This window comes from Dermacentor albipictus, chromosome 5 (assembly GCF_038994185.2).
Source record: "Dermacentor albipictus isolate Rhodes 1998 colony chromosome 5, USDA_Dalb.pri_finalv2, whole genome shotgun sequence".
Classification (NCBI taxonomy): domain Eukaryota; kingdom Metazoa; phylum Arthropoda; class Arachnida; order Ixodida; family Ixodidae; genus Dermacentor; species Dermacentor albipictus.
In genome coordinates, this window is record NC_091825.1 from 114,280,151 (window position 1) to 114,307,536 (window position 27,386).

At 48.8% G+C, this 27,386-nt stretch overlaps 2 protein-coding genes across 3 annotated transcripts in view; one reads left to right on the forward strand and one right to left on the reverse strand.

The window, feature by feature from the left end:
* LOC135920545 (SAM and SH3 domain-containing protein 1-like) overlaps positions 1-7,993 on the reverse strand; it is a 324,429-nt gene extending 316,436 nt beyond the window's left edge. For both annotated transcript variants that reach the window (XM_070538776.1, XM_070538775.1), the window contains exon 1: positions 7,340-7,993. In XM_070538776.1, coding sequence (XP_070394877.1) covers positions 7,340-7,816 — 477 coding nt within the window. In that variant the 5' untranslated portion in view covers positions 7,817-7,993. The remainder of the gene's footprint in view (positions 1-7,339) is intronic.
* A 9,659-nt stretch (positions 7,994-17,652) lies between these two features.
* Positions 17,653-25,984, forward strand: LOC135917344 (juvenile hormone acid O-methyltransferase-like). The gene is made up of 3 exons (XM_065450939.2): positions 17,653-18,453; positions 23,951-24,116; positions 25,447-25,984. The coding sequence occupies exons 1-3, from the start codon at positions 17,848-17,850 to the stop codon at positions 25,617-25,619; spliced, it is 945 nt and encodes a 314-aa protein (XP_065307011.2). The 5' UTR covers positions 17,653-17,847; the 3' UTR covers positions 25,620-25,984.
* The last annotated feature ends 1,402 nt before the right edge of the window (positions 25,985-27,386 follow it).

The window sequence follows — 27,386 nt, forward strand, 5'->3', positions numbered from 1 at the left end:
CGAAGGGAGACGAGCCTCCCACCCCCTCCACGCCGAATCTCTCTCTCTCTCTCTCTACCGTTGCCACACACCAGCGCACATCGCTACAACCACCACCACCACTACCACCGTCAGCATCGGCACCAACGAGAGCGGACCGTCCGTCCGTCCGTCCCTCCGGGCTAGGGTGGCCGGCTATCCGCCGGGGCCACCACTCACTCCGTTGGCGAGAGAGAGTAGCCTGAGCTTTCAAGTGCGCAAGCGAGAAGAAGCATCGCTTCGGGACGAACGACGACGAGAAAACACGCCGGTGCCGCCGAGCATGCGGCGCAATTACCTTTCGGGATGCTCCTTTTTGAAACGCTAGCAGGCGCGCGTGCTGGTGGTGGACGGTTTGCGATTAATATCCTCATCCGCAGCAGCACGAACCAACGGCGGCAGGAACCCCTGTTGCATGCGGCGCCGGCTCCGCATGCCGGCCGCTTAGAGGAAGAAGAGAGCACGCTGTAATGATCGCGCATTGAAGCCACCGTGATTGGCAAACCGCGAAAGTACGTATCTGCAGATCCATCGCCCGGCTTGGAGGATGGCAACAACGCGTGCGCGCGCACATCATCACGAGGGAGAGACGGCACGGAGCATTGTCTCGCGGCGCATGCGCAAATATACCACTCGTGCGAGATGGATACGCGGAGGCTGGGTACGCTAACGACAGGTGCATGGTTTCAGTTGCACGCACGCGTACACCCGCGCCCTACCAGCCCCTACAGTTACTGTATAAGCTACCAAAAATAGCACATACACAGTAACTCGACCATCTTCTATCCCGCTCTCTCTCTCTCTCATCCACACACGCGTGCGTCCTCCCGAGATGCACTGCCAAATTTCGACCTACTGAAGCATTCGCCAGCTCTGACTGGCTCGCAATGCTGCTACACCACCTCTGACTGGCTCAAAACGCTGAACACCAGTTCTAACAGGAGCTGTCACAAGGACATGCGCAGAAAGTTCCAGAAGAAGTAAAAGCTCACAGAATAACGCTCAGACCGCAACAGACAAATGCTGCTATTATATATATATATACATCCTCGTGCGAACCCTTGGACATTGTAACACACACTACTTTCCATCCCTTTCCAAATTAACTCGGAAGCGGTTCCCGCATATGAATGAAAGAATCAATAGATTAAGTGAAAGTTGGGCCCACTTGGAGAAAAGGTAAAAGATATACTCTAATCTCTCCGTGGATGCATGTTTCCAGGGGCAAGGACCACAACTAACCGAAGCGAGGCGCGAACCCTCGCAGCCGGTGGGGCGCGATTCCCTCGATGATAACGATTACGACGATCATAATGACCGTGGTGTGGATCGGGTGGGCTTATACAGCCCAGGCCAATAGCAACTGCAAGTTGACAAAAAAAAAAAAATGGCGGAGAGGGTGGGAGGGGGGTGTTTATGTCCAATACCTGCAGGCGAGAGCAAATCTCGGAGGCCACGTTATATGTCGTCCAAAGAGCGCACCGAAACCCCTTGGTGCCGTGACGAGTTTCTTCCAGCCCGGAGAGTGTTAGAACCCACTCCAGCGGAGCAGTTGTTGGAAATGTGGCGGTGTGGTTGTAGTAAAATTTAGAGTCGATACGCCGGAACCGCTCACGTTGCTCGTCATCGGAATTTTACTCTCATTCGATTGCTTTAATGCAAGCTTACGTGTGCGCGCCATTTCTGCGGCACGCCTCCCGCGAGAGCGAAGTCGGCGCTCAAATTCGCATGCATGCGGAACTCCACGGACTACGAGAAAAAGAAAAAAGAAGGAAAAGACCCGCGAAGCGTGTTTCGAATGCCGCGAGTTGACGTGAAAATCCAGGATACGGCATCGCGGCGCGCATGCGCCAACATGTACGACGCGATGTTACTCCTTCACCTCTGATTAGGCTAAGATGTAGTGCCCGACATTCGCGAAATCTAGCCAAGTCTCCACAGCCAGTCGGGAATCGTGTAGCGTGAATGTCGTTCTATATTTGCTGCGTCTAGCCGAGTCTGTATACATACGCAGTTGGCAAATATGTAAGGAGAACAATCGATGATCAAGCAGCGCCTGTTCTAATCGCGACCCTGCGATCTAGTCAATCCGTACCTTTCAAGAGGCGACGCAAGATAAGCGGTTTTATGCAACAAGGAACACGAGCAGATACATAATTACTCTCCACGGATATGGTAACGGCACTTTCAACATCAAACAGGGCTCTTCGTGACATGCATACATCGGTATTCGTGACCAGTCGGTTCGTGACATACGAGTCGGTGACACGAACCAGCTCGAAAAGTGATTACGTTCCCGAGTTGTCTCTGAGTCTGAAGACAGTAAAAGCTGTAAACACGCCTGTATAGCGCAACGAAATTGAAGTGCGTGGTTGGCTACACTCTAAGAAGAATTCCGGGGAAAACGGGAGTAACTGCGCAGTTCGTCCCAAAAAGGGCGCTTTCGTCCCTCAAGGGAGTAACTGCATGGATGTGCGTGCCGTGTGCAAATTTTGGAGAGTAAGTGTTTAGTCCCCGGTCGGAAAGAGAGGAACGGGAGGACGAACGGCAACAGTTACTCCCCATGCGCTCCGCTGTTTTCGTCCGTGTCGTGCAGTGATGCGGCAAAAACTGTATTGTCTATAAATCGTGAATAGTTCGGAGTTCGTGCACTGTCCATTGAACTACATGCAAAGCAGCACTTTGCCTCTTCGTGAGAAAATTGCGTGAAATTTAATGTTGGAATGTGAAGAGCCATGCCCTTCGTGCGCGATAAGTGAGCGATAGAAATTAAGCGCGCAAGTCATTGATAGACTGCCAGATTTTGCTGGTCAATAGTACCTAAGTTCCTTCCGTTCCAAGGAGATTACGAACTTAACTGAAGCGATGTGTAGCTCAAACGGGACACACTAAGCGACACAGCAATTGTCCGTCTCTGTCGTCTTAGGTGCCCCGTTTGAGCTCGCTACACGTTTACATCGTGTAGTGCCTCAGTTTAAAGCACCCTAAGAATACTCGGGCATATTTCTTTTCGCACTCACTGATGGTTGCAAGTACACTCAACGTTACACCCTCCCCGCGCAACAAACACAAAATGCCAAGTCGCTGTTACATTGCCGCACCTGCGTTCGAATGCTTAACCTGCCTCAATTTCCTTGTCTCGTCAAGCAATCTGCCGTGGTGCAGTGGTTAGAGTAGCTAACATGGGAGTGCGTGGACGTGAGTTCGAGTCCTGCTTTTGGGCCCCTTTTTTTTCTTTTTTTTTCTGCTCAGTAATCTTTTTTATTAGCGTATAAATGCCTAATTTCATTAATTCCACCTTTGCGGAGCATCGAAAATAATGACCGTTACTCCTTTGAGGAGCATCGGAAAGAGCAACTGTTAGTCCTCGGAGGAGTAACGGCATGGGGAGTAACAGTTCATCCCCTCGCACTTACCCCCTAAAGGGAGGAATGGTTGTGGCAGATCAGTTGCTCCCCTAAAGGAGTAACCTCAATACCCCATTTCCTCCTTTTCTTCTTAGAGTGTAAGTATATACAGCTTCAACCAAGAAGTTATCACAACGTATAGCTCCCCACAGTATTCTGGGAGCCTCGAAGACGCGTGCGAAGCTATATACCCTAGCGGTTAACGAGGATCGACCACCTCCTACCCTCGACCCCCCCCCCCCCCCCCCTGCCTCACGTTCCCCTGTATACTGTATACAAAGACCTCTGTGGACCCGTTCCTCAAGTTTATGAGTAGCGGACATCGTAGAGCGAACCAGAGCAGAATAACATGCCTCGCTGGAGGAAAAAGAAGTAGTTCATTAGGGTTGAGGATTGGGCGAGTTGGTATTGCATTCTAAAACTGCTACAGCGCAACATAGAAAGTTCCTTTATCCTTTATCTGGCCGGCTCGGCCTGTTTCTTTTTTTCCTATGTTGCGCTGTACCAGTTTTAGAAGGAAGTAGGAGAAGGTGCGAAGGTACTTATCAGCAGCGTACAGGGCATCTTGATATATGTACGTTCATATCAAGTGTTTTCATATAAGCTTCTACAAGGGATGCAATTAAGGACACAACAGTACGTTGCCGAAAAAAAAGAAAGACGCTAACACGGCTTTCAAAAAAAATATTCATTCGCGTTCCCGGCAGTTGCAGTCGTGGCGGCACAGTTGCATGCAAGTGAACGACGTCGAACTACTTTCCGAACGTTATGACATGAGGGTGACAAGAAATATGCGCAGACAATGTAACGCTGAAAAGGAATGGTTGCTGTGTATTATTCGATGTGTATCCACTATAGACAAGCCTTCTGAGGAAGTTTCGAACTTGGTCGTTCAACGGAACAGGTGCATCAAAATTCCGCATAACCACCTAACCTTCAAAAGTCATCGCAGCTGAGAGCCATCTGAATGCCAGGGGGTAAATCAACATTTGTTACCCTGAAGGCATCTGAACAGAAAGGAGGTTTTCTATAATCTGCGTTTCAATAACGCAGATGAAGCCTATACAACTATAACTGCAGAAAACAGAAAGAAAGAGAGAAAGAGAAGCGAAGCAAGTCAGGGAGGTTAACCAGACAGAGGTTCGGTTGGCTACCCTGTACTGCGGAAAGGAGGATAGACAAACAAGGAAAATATCAAGAGATGGCTATTTCGCACGGTAGAAGAGAAAGTGTGTGGCTGAAGATATGCGGCCTCTCAGGCCCAATAATTTAAGAATGCCATTACATCGCGCATGACTCTCTCCGCTGATAATGGGCGAGGCTACGCATCTAAGACCTTAGCTTTGTAAAAGGCAGGACGTCCGATCATGTTAACACGCGCCGGCGATACTGACGTACAGAATTTAGTTCAGGTTTCGAAAGACAAGCGCTTAGACGAAGCACAGGTATACAAGAAGGACATACACAGAGCTGACTATAGCGACGTATGAGTTTATAGAGTACGAGTTTATATCAACCGCATGAACTTACACACATCGCGCTGTGTGTGCCCTTCTCATCATCGTGCTTCGTCTTAAGCGCTGGTCTTCTAAAACCTCAGCAACCATATATTAACGGGCCCAATTCCCTGCCTTATTGAATATAACGTATAAGTGCGCGGCCACCATTGAGCTGGGTGCTTGATGTTCTCTACAGATCGTCACTGATGGCGCGATGGGGGAAACAAATTATTCCAACGAGGAAGGAAGAGAAACTTGTGAAAAGCTGCCATCAGCCGTGAACTACATGGCAGGGTTGCGTCGCACAGGAATGGGCAAGCGCGCCGGTCATTGTGGCCGCAGTAACTGATGCATGAAGGTGGCGCAAGCGACGATTTACATGCTACGGAGTAGTCCAAGAATTCGCAGGATAATGGTTCGGGCAATAATAAAGGGCGTAGCGCCTTGGCCGAGTCCGCTCGCGATGGTGGCGCAAACATGAACTGCGCGCCGTTGTGTGCAAGTAACAGCCGGCATTACCGCGTTGGCCACTGGAAAGTAATATCAGGGCGTTCAAAAGCCCCCAGCACACGTTACCCTATTCGCCTGTTACAAGCACTGGTCGATTCAGAGGAGGGCCCTAAGTGTCATCCTCACCGTGACACGACCCCCCGTCCCAATATGCACCATACACACCACTTCCCGTATTCTACTGCGGATCCGCCCCTATCCATCGGTTTGGTGGTTCAAAGCAGGTTTGCTGGTGCAGCGAGCATCCAAAGTGCCAAGAGTCCTATTATCGCTACGGCAGCAGGAGCAGGTTCACATGTGTGGTCCTTGGTGACTATAAGGCCCAATTCTGGTTGGTTTGGAACGGTATAAGCAACACAAGAGACCACCATTGTGTCGGCGAAGGAGCCTAGACAGGTAGATACGATAGCTAGATAGGCTCAAAACGTATGAAGTAGGCAAATAATGCTAATCGCATTAAAAGGTTAGTACTGCAAAGGTATGTCCTAATTTGAAGGTTGTGGGATCGTTCCCCACCCACGGCAAGTTGTTTTTTTCATCCACTTTCATTTTCATTAATTTATCGTTTCTTTATGGGAAGGTTGTGGGATCGTTCCCCACCTGCGGCAAGTTGTTATTTCATCCACTTTAATTTCCATTAATTTATCGTTTCTTTATTTCATTTATTAAGCACAAGTAATTTCCCCTATGCTGTCCTTGGTGTCAGTGTTTGTTGGCTTCTTATGATATGACTAATAAAAATTGGACCCGTCGGTTAACCCCCTTTCTTCTCGTTTAGATGCTGCAGGGCGCTCACTCAATAAATCCGCATCATTACATTACATAATGGTAAGCAAGATTGTCGTTTGTTATACGGATGTCACACGGCGCACTTCTGATCGCGATCTGGACCAATCCGGATCGAAATTGTCGACTGCGATTGGCTTTCTGATGCATTTTGTGCAAAGGAGCCAATCACGACCGCGAAATTCGATCAGGATCGGGCTTGACTATTTCAATAACTTTACTCCCTTAAGAAGTTAATTTTCTGGCACAGAAATATAAGCAGTCTCTTTTACAGATCCATCAGCGGAAACACCAGGCGAACTATCCAGAAGTGTCCAATCCGTTCAGCAAGTCTAGACGTCTGGTAATTAGAAGTTCAGGCGAGTGCTGCATTTTGGCTCCAGCGCAACTCTCCGGGATGCCGCCTGGAGAACTGCCAAGATAAACGTCCCAGCTTCGAACGTTCAACAACACACGCGTGTCACAGCGGCGCGCAACAAAAACAACACGCGAACGTGCTTAGCTATGCAAAGAACGTAATTTCGCGAAAGGTGCTCACGAGCTATCACTGAGCGCCCAGCGGCACCGCCGCCGCCAAAAAACACGTCGTCAGCTGTCCCTTCAGATGGCAACGCATCGATCGCTTCCTCGCGACGGACGCCAAGCCAGGCTGCGTGCGGTAGGGCATATGCCATTCGAAGCGGAAACGCCCCCCGCGAGCTGTCAAAATTCCGGGAGGAAGCCGTTGTCGCGGAAAGTACAAGCCGAAACAACGGCTACGCTCGGTACTGTTTCGTCAGCTCACCACTGACGCGAAATTCAGGAACGGAACGCTACGTGAAAATGTATCGCCGATGACCGAACGTAAACGCTTCAGAGAGCTGGCCGGACCGGCCACGGCAGAATCGCCCCTGAAAACAACGGGCTGTGACGAAAAACGTGTCGGCGCGTACGCGTGTAGATGCGCCGCTACGAGTGGCCTTTCTTCCTCGTATGAAGTTATGTTATTGTGTCGTTTCGATTCGAAACGCGAGGGCATTCAAAAGAGAAAGTAACTGGCGGTAGTAAACACGCGCGCGCCCGAGCATACTACACGGAGAGATTCCAAAACAAGCAAAATGGAGGTGTCAGATCACTCACCGGGTTGCTGTACGGCTGCATGCTGAGGCGTATCCCATCGCGAACCATTTTCTCCCTGACCATGATCTTGAGCTGCATCTTGGGAAAGCGCACCAGCTCGGCCTTGCCCTCCTCGTACTCGTCCTGAAAGTAGCGGAGCGAATCCGGCCGCACCGCAGCTTTGTCCGGCGCCGGCGAACCCCAGTCGTCGAAGCCGTACTCGCTCGCCGATGCCGCCGAGACGCGAGAATGTCTCGCGGCTTCCTCCAGGGTGAAGTACACCGAGGTGCCGCCCTGTTCGAGCAGAACGCGCACGGCTTGGAGAACGCGGTCCCTGTGCCTCGGATCGGTGACGCCGATGGCATCCAAGTCGGGCTCGCCAATCTGCTTGCAGATCTCCAGGTCATCGTATCCGTTGTCCACAAAGCTCTCCGCGTACTGAGGCAGCCCCAGGGTGCGAAGCCAATCGGCCACGATGCTTTGCTCGCCGGCGTTCATGCTGAGGCCATGCCACGAGCACGCGGGAGACCGCGCGACACAACTGTGTTTTTGTTGTGGGGTGGTGGAGGGGAGCGCAGTCGCGCTAAAAATGACGCGAGCTCCGCAAAGCCGCCGCCGCCACCGCTGCTGCCGCCGACGCTGCTGCTCTCCTCGATCGCTCCATCACGGAGAATGGCAGCCGGATGCGGTCGCGAGCGCATGCGCGAAAAGCGGGAGTGATGTCACGTCCGGTAGCGAAGACGTGGACGCTGGCGCCGCTTGGCGGTACCTCACAGAAGCTTGACGTTGCCGGCGGGCCGACTGAGAGCGGAGAACGGGAGAGGCTGGAGGAGGGCGTGATGGGGCGAACGAGTACTTCGCGTCTTCGCGTCGGTAACGGCAGCTGCCGAGGAAGGCCAGCAAGAATAGCCCCGGAGCTATGCTACTTGCATATGCGTTGTTCGCTTATCTACAATGTAGCTATAAACAAGCTGCTATGAAGCAATGCCCCTCTCAGGGGTCCCCGAGGCAGCCAGTGGCAGCGTGCGACGGGCTAGGTCGCATGCGAGAGCAGTAACATTGCATAAGCGATGAGCGCAATTACACGGCGAGCCTTCTAAGCACCCACATTCCCTGCTCTTCAAATGCGAGCCCTTAAAATAAAAAAAAATAATAAGAACGCAGCAAATGAAATAGCCCACGCCATAAAAGGTTAATCAATCAGCATCACTGAGCCCGAAACTGAAGAGCATATGAAAGGTGAGCGAATAAGAAGTGGTTTGAAATTGAGGTCTCGTTGCGGCAACACCGTTTCTTGCAGAGACTTTTTTTTTTTTTGTCAAGCAGGACCGGACACTTGAGAGAAGGATGGAGCCGCATTCCACGACAAACAACCACTCCTTCCTCCTTCCTCTCAAAAATGCACGTTTCTGTGCGCTAATTAAAATATTGTCCAAAAGGATGGGTAGATTATTTGCAAGGTATAATCAGACATCGCGTTTACAGGACTGCTGTAGTAGAGTAAATGTTGTTGAAAAGTCAAATTATATGTAAGCATGAGAGCAATAGGCGCATATACTAAAATTGTAACGACCATTTTGTTTTTGCTTGCTTGTTTCTTCCTGAAATAATTGCGCTCACCCGAAGCGACGGGGGGGACGCCGCCGGTTATTGGGTGGTTCATTGAAAGAAGGAGTGCGGTTGTGTAAAATGTAGTACATTAAACTAAAAATTTGAAGAAAACAATGAATTATATTTATTATTTAAATGATAATTATATAATTTAAAATCAAATTCTGATGTATACGGGCCATCACCGCGACATGAATATAAGGGACGCCGTAGTGGGGGACAGCGGATTAATTTTGACCTCCTGAGGATGCGTACCCAACGCACGATAGGCGGGTGTTCTTACAGCGAAGCTGTCTATGGCTAGGATCACGATATTTTTTCGCGCCGTAACGTCGACAGAAAGCTATCATCATCTATGGCTCATACCCCCAATTGCAATGTCTCATACCTCCGTAAGGCAGAGGCTACAAGCACTCAGCAAAGTGAAGCGAACAGTGAATACATTCTTTGGAATCACGCACACAACATACAGAACAGCACAAGTTTCTATAAAGAACAGGCTCAAAGCAAGCATCCGAACCACATATTTGACGATAAGACGTTCCTGCCCCTACATGCAATGCGAAGCACGTAGAGCTCTCCGCATACGTTTCCCGGTAAATATTACTGTTGCCCAAGCTGCCACGGAGACGGCAGCTTGACTGTAGCATACGAGGCGGGCAGTGACGTAACTACACTTTCGTACGTAAAAGAATAACCCGCCTAACAACTGACTTGTATTGTAACAAGGCTAAGGGAAAGCCACGTATGGTGAGTACACCTGAAGAGCAGCATGCATACGAGGCGCGGCGAATTTCTTTTCTCTCTGGTCCACTCTTTGTAGGTGCACGAAGTAGCGGCGCAAGCCAAGTCACAGGCTGTCGAAACGCCTTAGGCTAATACTGAGGTAAAGTACATGTGAATGTCGCCACGTGAATGATTTCAACCTACCATCGCAATGGGTACTCTTTCCTGTCGTCGTTTACCGCTTCGCCGTGCAACCACCGTCAAAGCGTGAATTGGAGACCATTCTTTTTTTTTTTGCATTTCGCTCTTGTCGAAATGTGGCCGCCGTGGCCGGGATTTGATCCCGCGACCTCGAATTTAGCAGCCCAAAGCCGATGCCGCTACGCTATATCACGGTGGGCAAGGATAAATATGCATTCTGTGAGATGTTACAGAAAAAAAATTGCGGATTAGATAAGCAAGTTGCGACTTTATCTTCTTTGCGATATATGCACAACCCCATTTCTCAATCATAGTGATGCATCTTCTGAAGTTTGAAATACGTAGACTTTCGCACTATCAGATTCAGCGTGCCTGAGCATGCTAGATTTGCTCAGTTTAGAGCTCTAGTTTTATAAAGCCTTTTCTACCCAGCTGCTTGGCCGTGGTATATGCTATTTCCTTTCTTTTTTTTTTCAAGAAGGTTCAGCGTTTTACTGTTTGAAAACATTTGATTCAGACAATCTTTCTGCATCAGCTTTATTTTCGTTTCGTTTGTTTGTCGTTAAGGTGAGGTTTCATTGGGGTGAGTGTACTAAGTTTAGAGAACTTAGTACACTTAGTTTCTGAACAGTCGTATTTTCGGTTTCTACAATTCATTAGGCAACATCCAAGCACCTACCCTCTGGACTTGTTGACAGCGTGTTTCTTAAGACGGCTGTTAAACAAACAGTTTCTAAAGCTATTTTCTTTTCCAGTGTATATGTAAATCAATGTTTATGCCCCCGGGGACGGTAAAGTGGCTCTGCTAACGGCTTCTTGCTTTTCAGGCTCCGAGATTCGTTCTGACGTCACCGCCTGATTACTAACAAACTCTGAGATAACAACTTTTACTACAACTCTCCTCGCGAACGAAATGACGCGTTGCCACTTGCGAGATTTGAGCGAATTTTCTCTCCCTCTACATTTGCGGTGCTGCTTTTACGAAACACTTAGGCGGCTATGAATCCTATCAGGTACATACTGTGTAAACTACGTGACGCTATCGTTGCATGCGCCGCCATTGCCGTCGATGCTATCGACGTTCTCCAACAACCGCCTGAATCTCGGCGCATCCTCTATGTTGTGTGTCTAAGGGTGTGTGTGTGGATGGGGTGAGAATGGAGGGGGGGGGGGGGGGGGGGGTAGTCCATGCGCGTACGCTTGGACATGTGCGTGTGCGAGTGTGATGTCACCCGCCTGCCCAGGCAGACATCATGCGAGAGAAACAGGCAGAGAAATTCATTCAGTAATTAAACTAGAGGGGAAGCACGAAGACATACACATTTTACGCCAATCTTGCATACGTCACATGGGGGTTGGACCCCGAATCACGCTTTGCGGTGTGGTGTGCGTAACGAGGTAAATTCAATGCGCAATTCGAAGGCAGTTATTAAAGTGAAGCTTTAAATGCTTCTGCCGATCTACCGATTTTCGGCGTCTTCCAGAAGAACTATTGCGAAATCTACTGTTCTTTCTACTGATCTACTAAATTTCTACGAATTCTACTGATCTAAATCTACTTTTCTTATGTAAAGGAAAATAAAGATGTTGACCATTGAACAATACTGACTTGTCAAAATGTATTTTGCCTCGACAGCCTTTAGTGGAACGCCGCAGGCGACTGGGGCCTTACATTTACGTAACAAATTACGTGTAAATGATTACTTGTCTAAAAATTAATTTGCAGAAAACTAAAGTAATGTTTAACAGTCTCGGAAGAGAACAGCAGTTTACGATAGTTAGTGAGGCACTGGAAGTGGTAAGGGAATACATCTACTTAGGACAGGTAGTGACTGCGGATCCGGATCATGAGACTGAAGTAATCAGAAGAATTAGAATGGGCTGGGGCGCGTTTGGCAGGCATTCTCAGATCATGAACAGCAGGTTGCCATTATCCCTTAAGAGAAAGGTTTATAACAGCTGTGTCTTACCAGTACTCACATACGGGGTAGAAACCTGGAGGCTTACGAAAAGGGTTCTACTTAAATTGAGGACGACGCAACGAGCTATGGAAAGAAGAATGATAGGTGTAACGTTAAGGGATAAGAAAAGAGCTGAATGGGTGAGGGAACAAACGCGAGTTAATGATATCTTAGTTGAAATCAAGAAAAAGAAATGGGCATGGGCAGGACACGTAATGAGGAGGGAAGATAGCCGATGGTCATTAAGAGTTACGGAATGGATTCCAAGGGAAGGGAAGCATAGCAGAGGGCGGCAGAAAGTTAGGTGGGCGGATGAGATTAAGAAGTTTGCAGGGACAACATGGCCACAATTGGTACATGACCGGGGTAGTTGGAGAAGTATGGGAGAGGCCTTTGCTCTGCTGTGGGCGTAACCAGGGTGATGATGATTATTATTATTACTTGTAATCAATCCCATTTTTGGTAGTTTTGTAATTGATCGTAACGCTCACAGTCATTCACTTACCTTGTTCAGTAATGTATTGCATGTATTACATGTAATAACCAGTTACTCTGTCGACGAGACAACCTGTAATAGACGACGTAGCTTTGAGCACTCACGGGCAGGAATTCGGGACATCGATCACTGGCGCCATCTGACGATGGCGGGTGCTGTGCAGTCGCGTCAATCAATGGAAAACGAATTGCAAATATTGCCGACAGAGGAAGAGTTCTTTATACACCCACGTCTTTTCAATTAAATAATTTGTATGTCATATTCTCCCTATGTACAAAGTTTGTCTTCAGTGCAGTAAACTTTCTTGGTTCATTGGCCACATACTACTTGTACCTTTGTGAACTGCATAGAGAAGTTCAGAAATTCATACCAGAGAAATGTGCCTTCATCAGCCCAAAGAACTGGAGAGACGTAATAACTATGACCTACTGTTCGCGCGTGTGAAGTTTTTATTTGCGCAAAGTTTGCGAGTTAATTTTGTAAAGTTTCACTGCAGTGAAGCCACTTTACGGGGCATGTGTCCTTCATGAGAACAACCGACGCCCCGAAATAAATGACATTTCTAGCGCTTTTATGTAAAGTAGAATTTGTGAAAGGTGAAAACATATCGTGAAAGACACAATGGGGAAACTTCTTTCAAGTGAGATTTGTTTTCTTCAAAATTTCGCTTCCACCGAACCGCAATGCACTCGCGTAGTGCAGTGAAACCAACACATCAAATAGAGCAGCGAACGAACAAGGTGGAACATGTTTCTCGGCAAATCACGAAATGAACAAAACAGCAATTTCTACAATTTGCAAAAGCGATCTAATGACCGCTACAAAAGCGAAAGAAAATGTTTTGAGTTATTCATGTTGCGTAACATGCGAAGTAACCCCAATGTCTCAAATTCCTCGGTATGGGAATTTCGCGGAAGCTTCGTACGCAGCATAATCGCGGTTTTGCCACACATCGACCTCGCGTATGCGCGTGTTCGGATAGAAAAAAAGAAAAGAACAGTGGCGCATCTCTGTAATGGTCCGTAACCTTGTGTGATTGGTCAGAATCGCTCTTTCGTCAGCAAAAAGCTCTATTCGGACCAATCACGCAAGGACAAGTGAACGGTTCGCTTTCCGAACCGTTGCAGGATTGTGCCCTATAGGGCGCTCAGCATACCTTGTTTCCTCATCTTAACGGTAGGACGCGCGGCCTGCACTGACGAAACGCGCGTTCTGCGCCTCGTGATTGGTTTAGCGCATCAATGCGGAACGTGAACTTCTGCTGACGTCCCTTGAATTTCTTCGGTTTAAGTCTAAATGGTTAACACCACGCAGGAGTTCCACCAGATGTTGGCCCGATGAATTGAACCACTGCTCCTAGAGCTCGGTAGCGGCGGGCTGGCACTTGTTAGGTTGATTGCAGATAACTACCTACGGGCGGTTTTTTTTTTCTTCTTTTAACTTTACGTCGGCCCTATCGGGAGTGCCTTCTCGGAGTCCCAGCAGCAACGGAGAGCTGTAGTTCGTGGGGGACACGGACGCGAGTGTCGTCGCTGTTGAGTACCCGCATTCCGTGCGCTCCAAGGTGTTCGTACACTACAACACCACCCCTTCCCTCCAGTGCGAACATCGAGCGAGTTTTCAATGTCACTGTTGGTGTCTTCGAGAGGAACGAAGACGCCCCACGAGAAGCGTGAAAAGTATTTCCTTAGCGAAGGTAAACAACCTGTGAAGGTCTGCGGAGGACGCACTGGAAGAGCCATCCCAGCTCGTTCTGTTTACTGAATTAGTGCGATGTTTACAAAACTGGGAGGAAAGAAAAGTAAAGCTACTGGATTATATTTTTAGTTATTGCTCAGTCGCTTTCGTGGGGCAGTAATTGGTCACTGTAGCCAACTGAATTTTTGAATAACTTAATTGTAATTGCAATCGGTTGGTCTTTTTTCTTTCTTTTTTTTTTGTAATGTGTGCAGGTCTCGCCGGGGCTGATAAGATATTGATGAGAGGTAAAGTTGCAGAACAGGAGCAGAGAAAAAGAGAGAGAGAGAAAAACGAAAAGGGAAAGGTAAGGATTTTAACCAATGACGTGCCCGGTTGGCTACCCTACACTTGGGAAGGGGAAATGGGGAAGAATAGATTAGGAGAAAAGAGAAGGAAAATAATACAACGGCAGTCGTTGTGAACCCACTCGCTGAGGAGTATCCGCTGTCACAGAAAGGGAGCAGGACGCGTGGTCCATATATTATATAGGACGATACAAGGCGACATTACGTCAATCGATAAAGAAATCTAAAAAAACAGTAAAGCCAGTTGCACGCAGTGAAAGCTGTCAAAACAGCGCAGCTGGCGGTCGTTTTCCCAAGTTTGAACTCGTGTTTAGCGCGATTTTCATGAAAGTATTTTGTCTCGATGTCGTCGTTTTGCTAGATTCGAGCTTCGGTTCCGGATCGCGCACGCTCTTCATTTGCGCGAGGTTGCGATCAAACCACAGTATACCACACACCTTGCAGCTGCGGCCGCACTCACGGTCGAGCAGTTCTCCCTAGAACCGTCCATCGGCACCTTCAGCGGGGTGCAATCTCTCTGCGCCGACGTCTCCAGGCTCGACCTCCTACTCTCGAATTTTGTGGTTAGCTTGCCTCTGCTGGCGTTTGGCTCGGGTTGCCTTCTCTCGAAAGGGGGGCTTGGCTTGCCTCCACCGGCGCTTGGCTTGCGCTTCTCGTTCTCGAAGCTAGGGATTTGCGCGCCATTGGTGCTGCCCTTCTCGTGCGAGCTCCGACATTTATTGTGCAATTGTTCATCATCTGTATATTACCATCATCATCTGTGTGCCCTTCGTCTTCATCGCGGCATCATCAGCGTGGACTGTGCCGAGGGTCCTTCGCCGTGTCTTTCGGGCAAGAGAATGGCAAGTAGAAGGATAGACTAGAAGTTGGTCAGGAGCTCCGGAACCTGCGTGACACCTCCCCCTGCGTGACACCGGACAACGGAGGGCAAAGGCTCGACTTAGAACAGCTCCGCTGTCAAAAAAGCAGTTCTGCCTCTATGTGCCTAAGGTATCAGGTTCGTATACCGGTGCGCGATGACAATGACGGCGCACCTTACGCCTTACGATGTTGTGACGTTGCTTCGTCTTCATAGCATATTGGAAAAGAAACGAAACGCGGTTGTTTGCCTCACCGATGTCAATGAGCAGCCCATTCGCGTATACTTTCGCCGATATGATCACGAAGTTTGCGGAAGATGTAAGTACTCGAGTTGCTCTAAAGATTTGAGCCACTTATGTGCGTGAAAGGGTTTTAGTTTCACGTCAGCCTGTATTAAGCTGCCACTTCTGCTGTGACCTATAAGGGACTCTACATTGCTGTGTGTGAACTGTGCTATGTGTTAGGCTGTAAACAAGACAGCCGTATCGGGCGCCGAAACGTCATCAGTTATTTTCTTTTGCTTTCGTTTCTCTTGTCGAACGTGTACGTTCTTTCCTCAACTTTGCTGTGTGCGTACTATACTTTGATTGGTGTCCTGTCAATGCAGATAATTAATAACGAGAAAAGGCAGAATTTAGAAGAAATGTACACCAATGTGCGGCAGTGGCACTAAGAAATTGACATAAACTCAAGTATCCTTAGGAGATTCGAATGCAAAGCCGTAATGACTTCTCTAATTGATTGGCTACGTCCACCACAAGTGACAGCATACATTTCCACGTGTCCGTCACAACCATATCTAATTCCAGCGTAATTCACATTGCTCTGAATCGTACCAACCTTAATCCACCCTGAATCCACCTTGCTCTAATTTGTATCAAACTTAATCCACCTTAACCCACTTTATTCCGCCTTAATCCACTTTAATTCAATTTACTTCACTTGAAGTCACCTTACTCTAACTTGTCCTAACTTTTAACCTGTATTACTACTGCCGTCATACAAGGCGCTGATGACGTCACTTATGACGATTATTTTTGTTACCACTCGTTGCGGACATGGCCGGTTTTTCTACCTCATGGGACATATAATGCTTCCGCATAAAAAAGCTTCGCTTCAAGAACACTATATACGTATCCATGCATACTTTGACGACGTCACGCAAGCTGCCAAAAAGCATGCCGCCTGCTTCGCCCTCACAGAATGGGATAGGCACGTACTTCTGCTGTAGCAAGCCAGGCGATAAACAACATCCCCACCTTATCGTTGAAGTTTGTGTCTCTTTGTTTCTCCCTTCACCTCGGTAGACAGAACTGCACTTCTTTGTTGTGTCACTTCGTTCCTTCATCGAGCGCTTGCGCTTCGGAGGGACTGTCAACTTATTTCTCTCATTGCTTGAGAGAGAGAGAGAGAGAGAGAGAGAGAGAGAGAGAGAGAGAGAGAGGGCTCTTTATTAGAAAAACAGAGAATTTTGCCGGCGCGTATATAACCGCTGGCATGCTACTCTGTATAGGGATGGGGAATGGGATTAAAAGATTCCAGATAAGAGTGGGAGAAAGAAAAAAGGATAAAAATAAATATGAAATGTCCGACTGGACCTGATACTAATTTTTACAGGTGACATGGCGGGTAAATTTAGGCTTTTGTATAGGAAGGATGCAGTTCTTAAAGCTTTCCTATTTGACCAATTTCTGTCAGGTATTCGAACAATAAATCCAAAACCCGTCGCTGTTTTGAAGGGCCGGGCATTGGACCTAAGATGGTCGGTAACGTTAACGGTTCGGGGCAAATCATGTCCATTTGGTGCTCAAAAAATTGTCTCTCGTCGCGGTACGCGGGGCATTCTAGTAATACGTGCTCAATTGTCTCTAAGTTGCGACAGTTATCACAGTATGGGCTAGTGGTAAGTCCTATGCGGTACAGATAATTGTTCGTGTATGCCACGTTCAGTCGAAGACGATGGTACAATGTCTCTAAGTGTCGAGGAAGTGGTCGTGGAATTTTCGGTCTCATTTCTGGGTCAATGTAACGTAGGAAGTTGTCTTGGTGAAGCGGCAGATTCAAGATGCGGTCTTTTTCTTGATAGGCATATTTTTTTGCCATGGTTGAAGCGTCGGCTTTTGTAAAATATGTTTTAAATAAGTATGTAAATATGTTTTGTAAAATATGGCTTTTGTAAATATGTTGTAAATATGTGTTGATAAGAGAATGCGATGACCTGCCGGAGTTCACAAAAAGAAAGAAACGCTCACGAATTGGAGACAGGCACGTGCGCACGCAACCAAACATGGGTCAGCAGCTGAGCCGGCGAAATGGGAATCTGGCGGCGAAGGAAGCAGATAAACCATACATGACCACCGCAGCAGATAGCGCTGCTATCGCCGCCCGCTGAATCAGCGCCGACGAACAATAAAAGGGGCTTGAAATCGACGCAGAAATGTATAAACGGCCACAGCGGCGCAAACGCCACCAGACGGTGCGGCGAGTGACGTCATCTATAGCGAGCATAAACAAGGTGCTGTTTCTTGCCGTAGATATAGACGAGCCGCAAAACATACTGCCAAGCAACCTCGCGCTCGGCGTTCCTCCGGATTTCGCTTCTTTTTGCCACCGCTTCTCGAGTACGCTATGAACGGCCTAATGGCAACGGCTCGACTCTGGAGGCTCTCGCCTACGCGAGTCCTGGCCTTCGCACCGTCGACCAGGACCTGTAGCAGCGGCTCTAACAGCGAACGCGACCCGAAGACGTTCCTGTGGCTCAGAAACCACAACTACCGGGACAACCTGGGCGCCCTGGACAGCGTCCGGTTCAGGCGGCCGGCCACCGAAGACTTCCAGTACCTGGACGTCGGATGCGGACCCGGCAACTTCACGGCGGAAGCCCTCCTGCCTCGACTGCGTCCTTGCCGCCGCCTGGTGGCCACTGACAAGTCGGCGTCCATGGTGGCCTACGCCCGCGAACACTTCCGAGACCACCGGGAGGTCGCCTACGACGTCCTGGACATAGAATGCGGCGACCATGCCGAGTGCATCGTGGACACGTACGGACCGTTCGACCGCGTGTACTCGTTCATGACGTTCCACTACGTGCGAGACCTGGAGCAGGCGTACCGCAACGTGTTCCTGTGCTTGAAGGACGGCGGCGAGTGCCTCACGGTGTCGTTCATGGGTACCGCGATCACGGACGTGTGGTACAGGCTTTGGAACGCCGTAGAGTGGAAGGCCTACCTGCCCGTGAGTGCATTTTTCTTTACACAAACTCGTACGGATGTTATAGGTAGTTTTACAAGTGGTTGCTCATTAATCTATGTAATGAATGGAAAGGAATAAACGTGTTCCTTACCCCGCTGTAACAGCCTCGGCTCGAACTACTCAAACCTGAACAGAGACCAACGTAGGGCTTACGGGTTTACTAAGATGGCAATTATGATAGTTGAAATCGCTGAACGGCTAGTTGAAGTGATGGGTGAAGTGGGGGGCGGGAGGAGGGGGGCGGAGCTGGTTATATTTTGTGTACAAGAATTGTGAGTCCTGTCTAGAAATTTTGAAGGTCACGTCCGTGGAAAAGTGCGGAGAGAAATAAAAGCTAAACTGGCGACAGCTGTTTCGCTTCAAAGGATTCGCTTTTACTTGAGTGTCTCTTGATTTGTTACAGAACATCTCTAGCGCTGTAAGCAGACGTTAAAAACGGTTGACAGCTTAACGGAAAGTGAACGGCAGGTAACGAAGTCGATAGAAACACAATAGAATTATTACCGCCTTTTGTAAGGGTTGCCATTTTAACAAATTAAGTTGTGCGTCGAAGAAGAGGTGCATATCTGTCCGTGGGAACGACTAGATTGATTTACGCGCTGTACATTTTACGCGAATATTTACGCCACCATGTTGGACTGTACACCCGAGTCCTCAAGCCGTTGGTGGCTCTAAAAAATATATACCTAAATAAAGGGTATGCAAGAGTAGGGTAGAGGACGTAGCAGAGGTAGGGAGTGAAAAGACAATTCAGTGTACAGTCGGCGTCAAAAGATAGCGGACCATGGCATCTTATTTGACTATGAGATTGAACGGCCCGAAGCTGCATGGTGAGTTATGAAGAACGTCGATTGGAGGACTCCGGTTTAGCGGTACCCGAGCGTTTGTGCATTTCGATGGAATCGAAATGCAAAAACAAAAGCTCGTTATATTTCAGCTAGACGGTATAAGGAACCGCAGATGGTCCAAATCAATCCAAACTCCTCCACTGCAGCGTGTGTCATAATCGTATCATGATTTCTGCGCGTATAACCCCAGAACCTAATTTCTTTAAATTAAGGCACGTGGCTATTACCGCTAGTGGCGATGCTTTGTCCAGCTCGCCGAGCGACTATGCCGTTTCAGCTTCCTCTGATAGGCAGCGCCAACGATAAACACTGCTCTAGGCGGCCTTCACCTGAGTTCTAAGCGTATGCTGCTGAGGGGACGCATCATTATCGCTCGCAGATGCTAATCATCTCTGCAGTTTTCCGCCTCCCACTTGCGTCGCCTACCGCCATTGTTTATATAAAGACCGCCTTTGCTATTTCGCAAGAGCGCTCCTCTGCATGACACATTTGCTCGGCTAAAGGCGGCTGCGATTACCATTCAAACGAAGACCAAGTGCAGGCTGGCCAATATGGGTTCTGTTTCTTGCGCACGGTTTCGTCCCGTTTCTTCTTTCGTTTCTTTTTTTTTCTACTTAGGTGAAGCCTTTCTTTGCGAACCTCGGCGGGTTTTCGTGACCGTATGTGCTGTGTGGTTGCTCTCTAGCCGAATAGGCCAACCAATCGCAGCGGGAGACGGGTGCCACTGGGTTTCTTTCATCGCCACTAGATAGCGCTTGCCTCCGCGTATTCGCGGCGGCGCCGGCAGCGAGGGGGAAAGAAAAAAAAGATCCAGAAAGCTAGCTTTCGTAATTAACGCCGCAAGTTGAGCTAGTTGGTGTTGATGCATTTGCTGAGACATGGGTAGGGAAATATTCGAGGCATATTGCATTTCAAAAGCTGCTGATTGTGTAAGCGCTCCATCTCTGGCGCTTACTAATAAAAAGTTGTGAAGTTGAGAAGAACCTGATCAATGTTTTGTAATGGTTTGCTGTGGGCGCCTGTCGGCTTCGATGCGCATGCGGTTTTCTCTTACGTGGCACATTGGTTTGTGCGTCCGTCTGCGCATTTATTTGAGCATACGGTGGTTTTGTGCAAGTTCTTCTTTTTTTTTCTGAATAAAGCCTGTCGGTTGAAGTCCAGCGTGCTGTCCTGTCCCAACATTTTCTTTTTTTTTTCGTTAGTCTCGTTAGCGCTAGTAAATACGTCTTAGCTGGCTTTTGCGCATCGGCGGCGGCATCGCATTATCCTCTCTGCAATGCCTAAAAGAACAAAGCCTTCCTTGTCACTATGTGCGGACATTCAGTAAACGCAAACTCGTGTTCCGACTCTTTGTGCACTCGCACAAAGCTTCGCTGTATAGATTCCAACTCTTCGGATATGCTGCAATTCTTTTTTTTAAAGATGTCACGAGCCAATTGCCGCTCGTACAGAGGGCAAAATGCATGTCTAGAACGACCGAACTGCGTGCTCCGGGCCGCTCGGAGCTACGTGCGCGACGTCTAGCGATAACGCCTGGTTCGAGATGGGCGGAGTATCGGCGTGCGCGGCCAAGCTCATAGCACTGCCTGTCTTTTCGGGGCTCGCAGGCTGCTGCGGCTTTACCTTCTGCTTCAGTCGTCAGAAGCGCTGATGTGCGCTGCCAGTCTGCGAAAGCGCATACGTGGCGCAGCGCACGCCACTGGCTTCTCTCTTTTTTTTCCCCTTTCTTTTTGTGCACTATCAAAGCTCTGGCAGGGAGCATTTCACCGCATCATTCACGCGCCGGTGTACTGCATCGTCATCCTAGCCGCGAGCCTTATATCAGTGATCGAGCTTTGGCAGTTTTCGTTCTTCGGCAATTGCAGGAAGGCAAATTAGTATTAAAGGTGCCGCGAAGTAAGTGTAAGCGGCGGGTTTGTCTTTATTTCACTGTTCTTCTTTGGTCATTAAAGAAAACAGATTGCTGGCTTCTCATTTCACGTTCTTTTATTTTTTCCACAAGTTTACTGTTTATTAGGGGATGGAGAGGACAAACTAATAGCGAATAGGCTCCCCCAGATTTCTTTAGGATCTCAATCCTCTTCGGCAGTGACTCGTAGAGGCAGTCGACGAGAGCGCGGTCATTGCGGAGGTGTCCCCACTCATTTTCAATGGCTTCCCATAGCCCGTCCGGATTGCAATTGGAGTGTCCCGATTTCTTAGATAGGCTTTTCTTCATCAGTCCCCACACGTTTTCTATAATGTTAAGGTCAGGGCTTCTTGCAGGCCATGGAAGGGTCATAACGCCAAGCCTTTCAAAAAGGTCTCGGACAGTCTTGGCTGAGTGCACAGAAGCTCCATCTTGTTGAAAGTGATAGAGCCCATCCGGAAACGGCCCATCAAGCACATAAGGCAAGAGGACCGTTTCTGCCACCTCCGCGTAGACTTCTGCCGTCATACGCCCAGGAATGCGGTACAGGGGTCCTAGTCCATCGTAGCTGATGGCTCCTCACACGCTGACTGAAACACGGCCGCTGCTGCGCACATTCCAAATGTATTTTTCTTCGTCCCTGCATGGTGGTAGGGAAATCCGGTTTTATTAGAGGAATCAAATTGCCATCAGAGCTAATGATACCTGATGTGGTAGCAGTGAAGGACTGGAAACGACGAGAGTGCAACGCATTAAAGAGATTGAAGCCCATTATGGTTCAAAATATGGAGCGTCAACATGTCCGTTCGCGAGCTCGTTAAGCTGGCTTTCCAGCATTGTAGATTTTTAATATGGCGTCGCAGCGCACAGTAAAATACCCGAAATCAATCACACATCTTTTATATGATAAAATACACACGCTGTTTTAAAATTCGCCACATCTTAGCTTAAGGATACAATTTTGTGGGTGTGCCATGCAGAAAAGGTAACCTAACGAACATTTAAAAGGGTGATTTTGATGTTCTATACTTCAAAAAACATTGCCGATTCCGAAAACGTAAGAACTGAGCTCGCATTATGCATTCAAGACCTTTAATTTTGCGATTTATTGTTTCGCCCTGAAGCCGAAAATAAAATTTACTAATTTAAGTTCTTTATGCGTGTTTCATCTCTATTGCCTACATAATGCCCACCGTGCTGTACAGTTTAACAACTCAGACTGCACTCGACTACCTTTCACTGGTTTTAAAATATAAATTTGACAGCGTAAAAAAAAACTCCGGGTATATTCTCAGACGTGCGAGCACATTGAAACAGACTACAGTCCTACCGTGCTTTTTCCGGCCACCACACCCGCTTCTGCTGGTCCCAGCGCATGCAAAAAGTGGCTTCGTCGCTGAAGACGACTGCTCTCCAATTGTCTGGGGTCCAGTCCTCCACCACAGACGCGAATTCCAGGCGCGTGTCCCGATCTGCTTGTCTCAGTTGTGTTTTCTGCGCAGCTATTCTACTTTTCACACCTGCTGCATGAAGCCTGCTCCTGATTGTCTGAGTGGATGCGTTCAAAGCGAACATGTCACGAAGCTCCCTGGCGCTGAGGAACGGATCATCTGCTGCTCCTGCGACAACAAGCCTGTCTTCTTCTTCCGTCGTGCTCTTGGTGGCCGGCCGCGCGCAGCATCCTTAAGTCGGCCTTCTTTGTGGAATGCCTGCAGTACTCTGTTGACTGTGGCTAAAGGGCGCCCAGTAGCTTGAGCTATAGCTCTTTGGCTCATTGTCCGGCCCATCTCTGTGATGGCTTTCCTTTGGTCTACTGTGAGTCACGGCGCCATCGTCGATGCCTTTACGCATCTTGTCTGTTCACTTGTAGGGATGAAAACTTTATTCAGGTTATCGCATATCTGATCTTGTGTATACGCCACACTTAAGGTCCAAGTATGCTTTCAGTAATGGCATGCCGATTTTGGCATTTGCCGGCAAATGCAGCCTGCCAAAGCTCGATCACTGATATAAGGCTCGCGGCTAGGATGACGATGCAGTACACCGGCGCGTGAATGATGCGGTGAAATGCTCCCTGCCAGAGCTTTCATAGTGCACAAAAAGAAAGGGGAAAAAAGAGAGAAGCCAGTGGCGTGCGCTGCGCCGCGTATGCGCTTTCGCAGACTGGCAGCGCACATCAGCGCTTCTGACGACTGAAGCAGAAGGTAAAGCCGCAGCAGCCTGCGAGCCCCGAAAAGACAGGCAGTGCTATGAGCTTGGCCGCGCACGCCGACACTCCGCCCGTCTCGAACCAGGCGTTATCGCTAGATGTCGCGCACGTAGCTCCGAGCGGCCCGGAGCACGCAGTTCGGTCGTTCTAGACATGCATTTTGCCCTCTGTACACGCGATGTCTGCAAAGAAATCCACGCCTCCATCAGCTAGTTTGACAAGATGCGTCTCGGGAAAGCTACCTTTACTATCGGGACAAGGGTCGCCACATCTTTCTTTGACGCGGTGTTTTCTTGCTTGTGCTTTTTTTAGAAGAACTTGTTGTTGGGCGAGTTGGTAGATATTAGCGAACATTGTTTAACTGCGCGAACAAACGAACCACAAAGACGGCAAGGAACAAGGACGGGCGCAGTTGGACAAGGACGGGCGCAGTTCCTTGTCCCTTGCTGTCTTTGAGGTTGGTTTGTTCGCGCAGTTAAACAATATTCGCTGCTTTTTTTTTCTTCGTCGCAGGATCCGAAGCAGTTGTTCTCCGAACGATTCTGCTACAGCGTGCCCTTACCCGAGGAGCGAATAGCGAGCGAAGAGCAGCTCGCGATCGGCGCCGCCGGAATGGAGCTTGTGTCTTGCCGTATGCACCATGCCTCCTGGACGATGCCCGACTTGGACAGCTGGCTTGGTAAGCGTAGCCCACAAAGCTGCCGCCAGATGAAAGCGTAGTATTCGCAGATACCTTTGCTACGCTATAGCACATTTTTTTTTTTTGTCGTGTTTTACGTGTCCGTTTCGAGTTAACATTGTGTTCCTGTGCTTGTCACCGAAGCAACGCCACTTGCACCGTTGGGTCGTGTCTTACGAACCTGTCTTGCACCCATCGAAGCCCTTCCAGCTAACCGCTGTACAACAGTGGGCGCAATGCTGCGCCCATGCGCGGAACGCGAACTGTATGGGTTAGGGAAGCGCGCTTAAAATTAAATTAAATTATGAGGTTTTACGTGCCAAAACCACTTTCTGATTATGAGGCACGCCGTAGTGGAGGACTCCGGAAATTACGACCACCTGGGGTTCTTTAACGTGTACCTAAATCTAAATACACGGGTGTTTTCGCATTTCGCCCCCATCGGGATGTGGCCGCCGTGGCCCGGATTCGATTCCGCGACCTCGTGCTCAGCAGCCCAACACCATAGCCACTGGTGTTGGGCTGCTCGCTAGCTTTCAGATGGCTTTGCGTGTCATGGCGACATCAATACCACCCGCATCGATTCACATTTGGTGCTGTGTTTTGTTCCTGGCAGCAATAGATAACAGCATTCTAGTTTGAGGACCAACGTAAACGATGGTTTGTCTTTAAAGCTTTAGCTGTCAGCTTCCATGCTGCTGTTGCCGCGAAAGTGCCTGTATTAGTCTTATGCCATACGCCAAACGGTTCCAGAGCATTTTCATCTTGGTCACGCGGGAACGCTATGCTCAAGTTGCACAAGAGCATGCATGTAAGATAGCCGCCGTACGCCTTATTGTGTGCGTCCACGTAAGTGGTTGAAAACGTGAAACTAAAAGTACATAAAGAACAAGGTGGCGTCCTTGTTTCAGGACGCCACGTTGATTCATACTTCAGATGGTAAAACTGTAATTACCAACGTATCATATGATGGTATACTCTGTTCTGATACCTCAAAATTCCCATTCGGGCGCAACGTAGTGTATCATGCTTGGAAACACCGGAAGAACTGCTAAGTTTACAGTTCAGCAGTTATAATTATTAGTTTAGAACTCGCCTAACATTTAATTTTTATTGGTGTAGAAGTGTATATAGCTGTCCAAGAAATTAGCTATCCCTCGAGAGCGTCGACTGACACGACAGTCAGCGCCCACGCTGGGGAAGGGGTTTGGCCAATAAGAGAGGTGGGATGCGAAGAGGACAAATTAGTGGGGAAGGTATATAGCACACTTCAGCGGCTACAGTATAGAACCGTTGCGAGAAAGTCATGCGTGCGCTTATTCTCGTGCAGATTGCTACGTGCCGTTCTTCAGACTGGACGCCCGGGTGCCCGAAGACAAGCGCGGCGCGTTCCTCGACGCCTGCCGGTCTCTGCTGCGGGCAGCGTCGAGCGCGACGCCCGAAGGAGTCGGCCTGAGGCACAGCGTCATCGTGGTCCACACGCAAAAGCCACGTCGTTGCTGACGTCGACGCGCGCTATAGACGGATGACGTCACTCGACGATTTCCGCATTCGGTCGCTTGCGGCGCTTCACGCGCCGCCAGACTGAGGCGCAAAAAGAAAAAAAAGGAAAAGACGCATCGAATCAACGGTTCGATCTTTCGCGCATTGCGGCTGCACATGTACACAGAAGGGAGTTTTAGCGCCACTTGCTCAGAGCTCTTGCTTCTTATCTTCGGTGTGCGAGACGTCATACTTTTTGTGATTCACCTAGTGTTCCTTGCTTTTTTTTTCTCGATATTTATGATGTAACAACTTGACCTCGAGGAAAGCAATAAATCCGTCATGCGGAAGCAATAAATTGGTAATAAATTACACATTATAACGTCGGATGGTAATTTGACTTTACGAGAAAACATAATTCTGTCGCGCGAAAACTCGGAGAAACCCCTTTGTTTCAGCGTTTCTACCATACGTAGACCGGCCACGGCGTCCAGAATTTGCGCACGCTGGCGCGTAAGCATGTCCACGAAGCGGCGCGCCTGCTTCCTTGAAACACTTCCAGATGGCGCTCGTCGCACCGCAGCCCATGCAAGAGGCCGGATTTCTGCCAGAAAGCCCGCCGTCGCGCATAGTGTTCGTCGCGAGCGTTTCCCGATAAACATTAGACAGTTTTAGTTACACGTACGTAGATGCTTTGCGTACGTAGAGGTTCTACGAGTGAGCAGTGCGCATGCGTAGAAGGTAGCGGGCGCGCGCGCGTCTCACGGACGTACGTGAGATTCAATTCTTTGCGTGCGTTTCTTGCGCACGTAGACAGCTTCGCGCGGGAGTTCCGCAAGATCACGAACAAGCGATAGCGGGCCGCGCGCGCGCAGACGGCTCGCATCGAAACACGGCGACAGGATTGAATTGGCTACCGCCGTGTTCACATTTCCCGATAGATGGGGCTACAGGGTCCCTATTGGCGTGCGTCGCGTACGTGTAGCTAAAAGCGTTTCAGATGGCGTGCACCTAAGGTACGTAGGCTTTTCACGTTTGTGTACGTGAAGCCTCTACGTACGTGTAACTAAAACTGTCTATTACGGGTACATACGCTGAAGTTTCCGGGAAGCGTGAGCAGCAGTCAGTGTATCTCTGAACGCTATCGCGTTCCACTTTTAAAAGGCGAAGTTTAAGCGTCCTCCGAAATGTCCTATATATCAAGCAGTTAACCGTTCGCTTTCGTGGCACACAAGGTATAACCGGTGATAACAGGTTGCCTTGTGTTCCACAGTCTGTCCTTCAAAGCGCAGCCAGAATAACGTAGCGATGTGGCCTCGGCGTGCGCTTCTCGGAACCCATTGCGCCAGGCATTCCGAAATGCATGCGTGGCCTGCGTGTAGATAAATGTCATCGAAAGAGCGCGCAGCTCCGGTCGTAAGGATGTCTGAATTGAAGCTGTTCTGTGCGGCAGTGTCATTACGTGTAGTTTTGTGATCACGAAAGTTTGTGAACTATTCGAATAACCTATCAAACATAGTTTTGGGTTTCGCTGTTGTTCTTGTATGTTTTTTTTCTTTTTTTTGCTTCGCTGAATGTTTCTCTTTGTCCCATGTCGGAAGGAAGGAGTCGCATCTTGCTTACATTTGTAAACGTACAAGGGTGGAGGGGAGGGTGCTATATATGCATATATATTCTGCCTGGATTATGGTTACGATTATGTAGTTATCGCTAGGCTATTATGTGGGCAGCGTTAGGTATACGCTCTTAATCTCGTAACGCTGATCGAGGAAGCCTAATTTGGTAGAA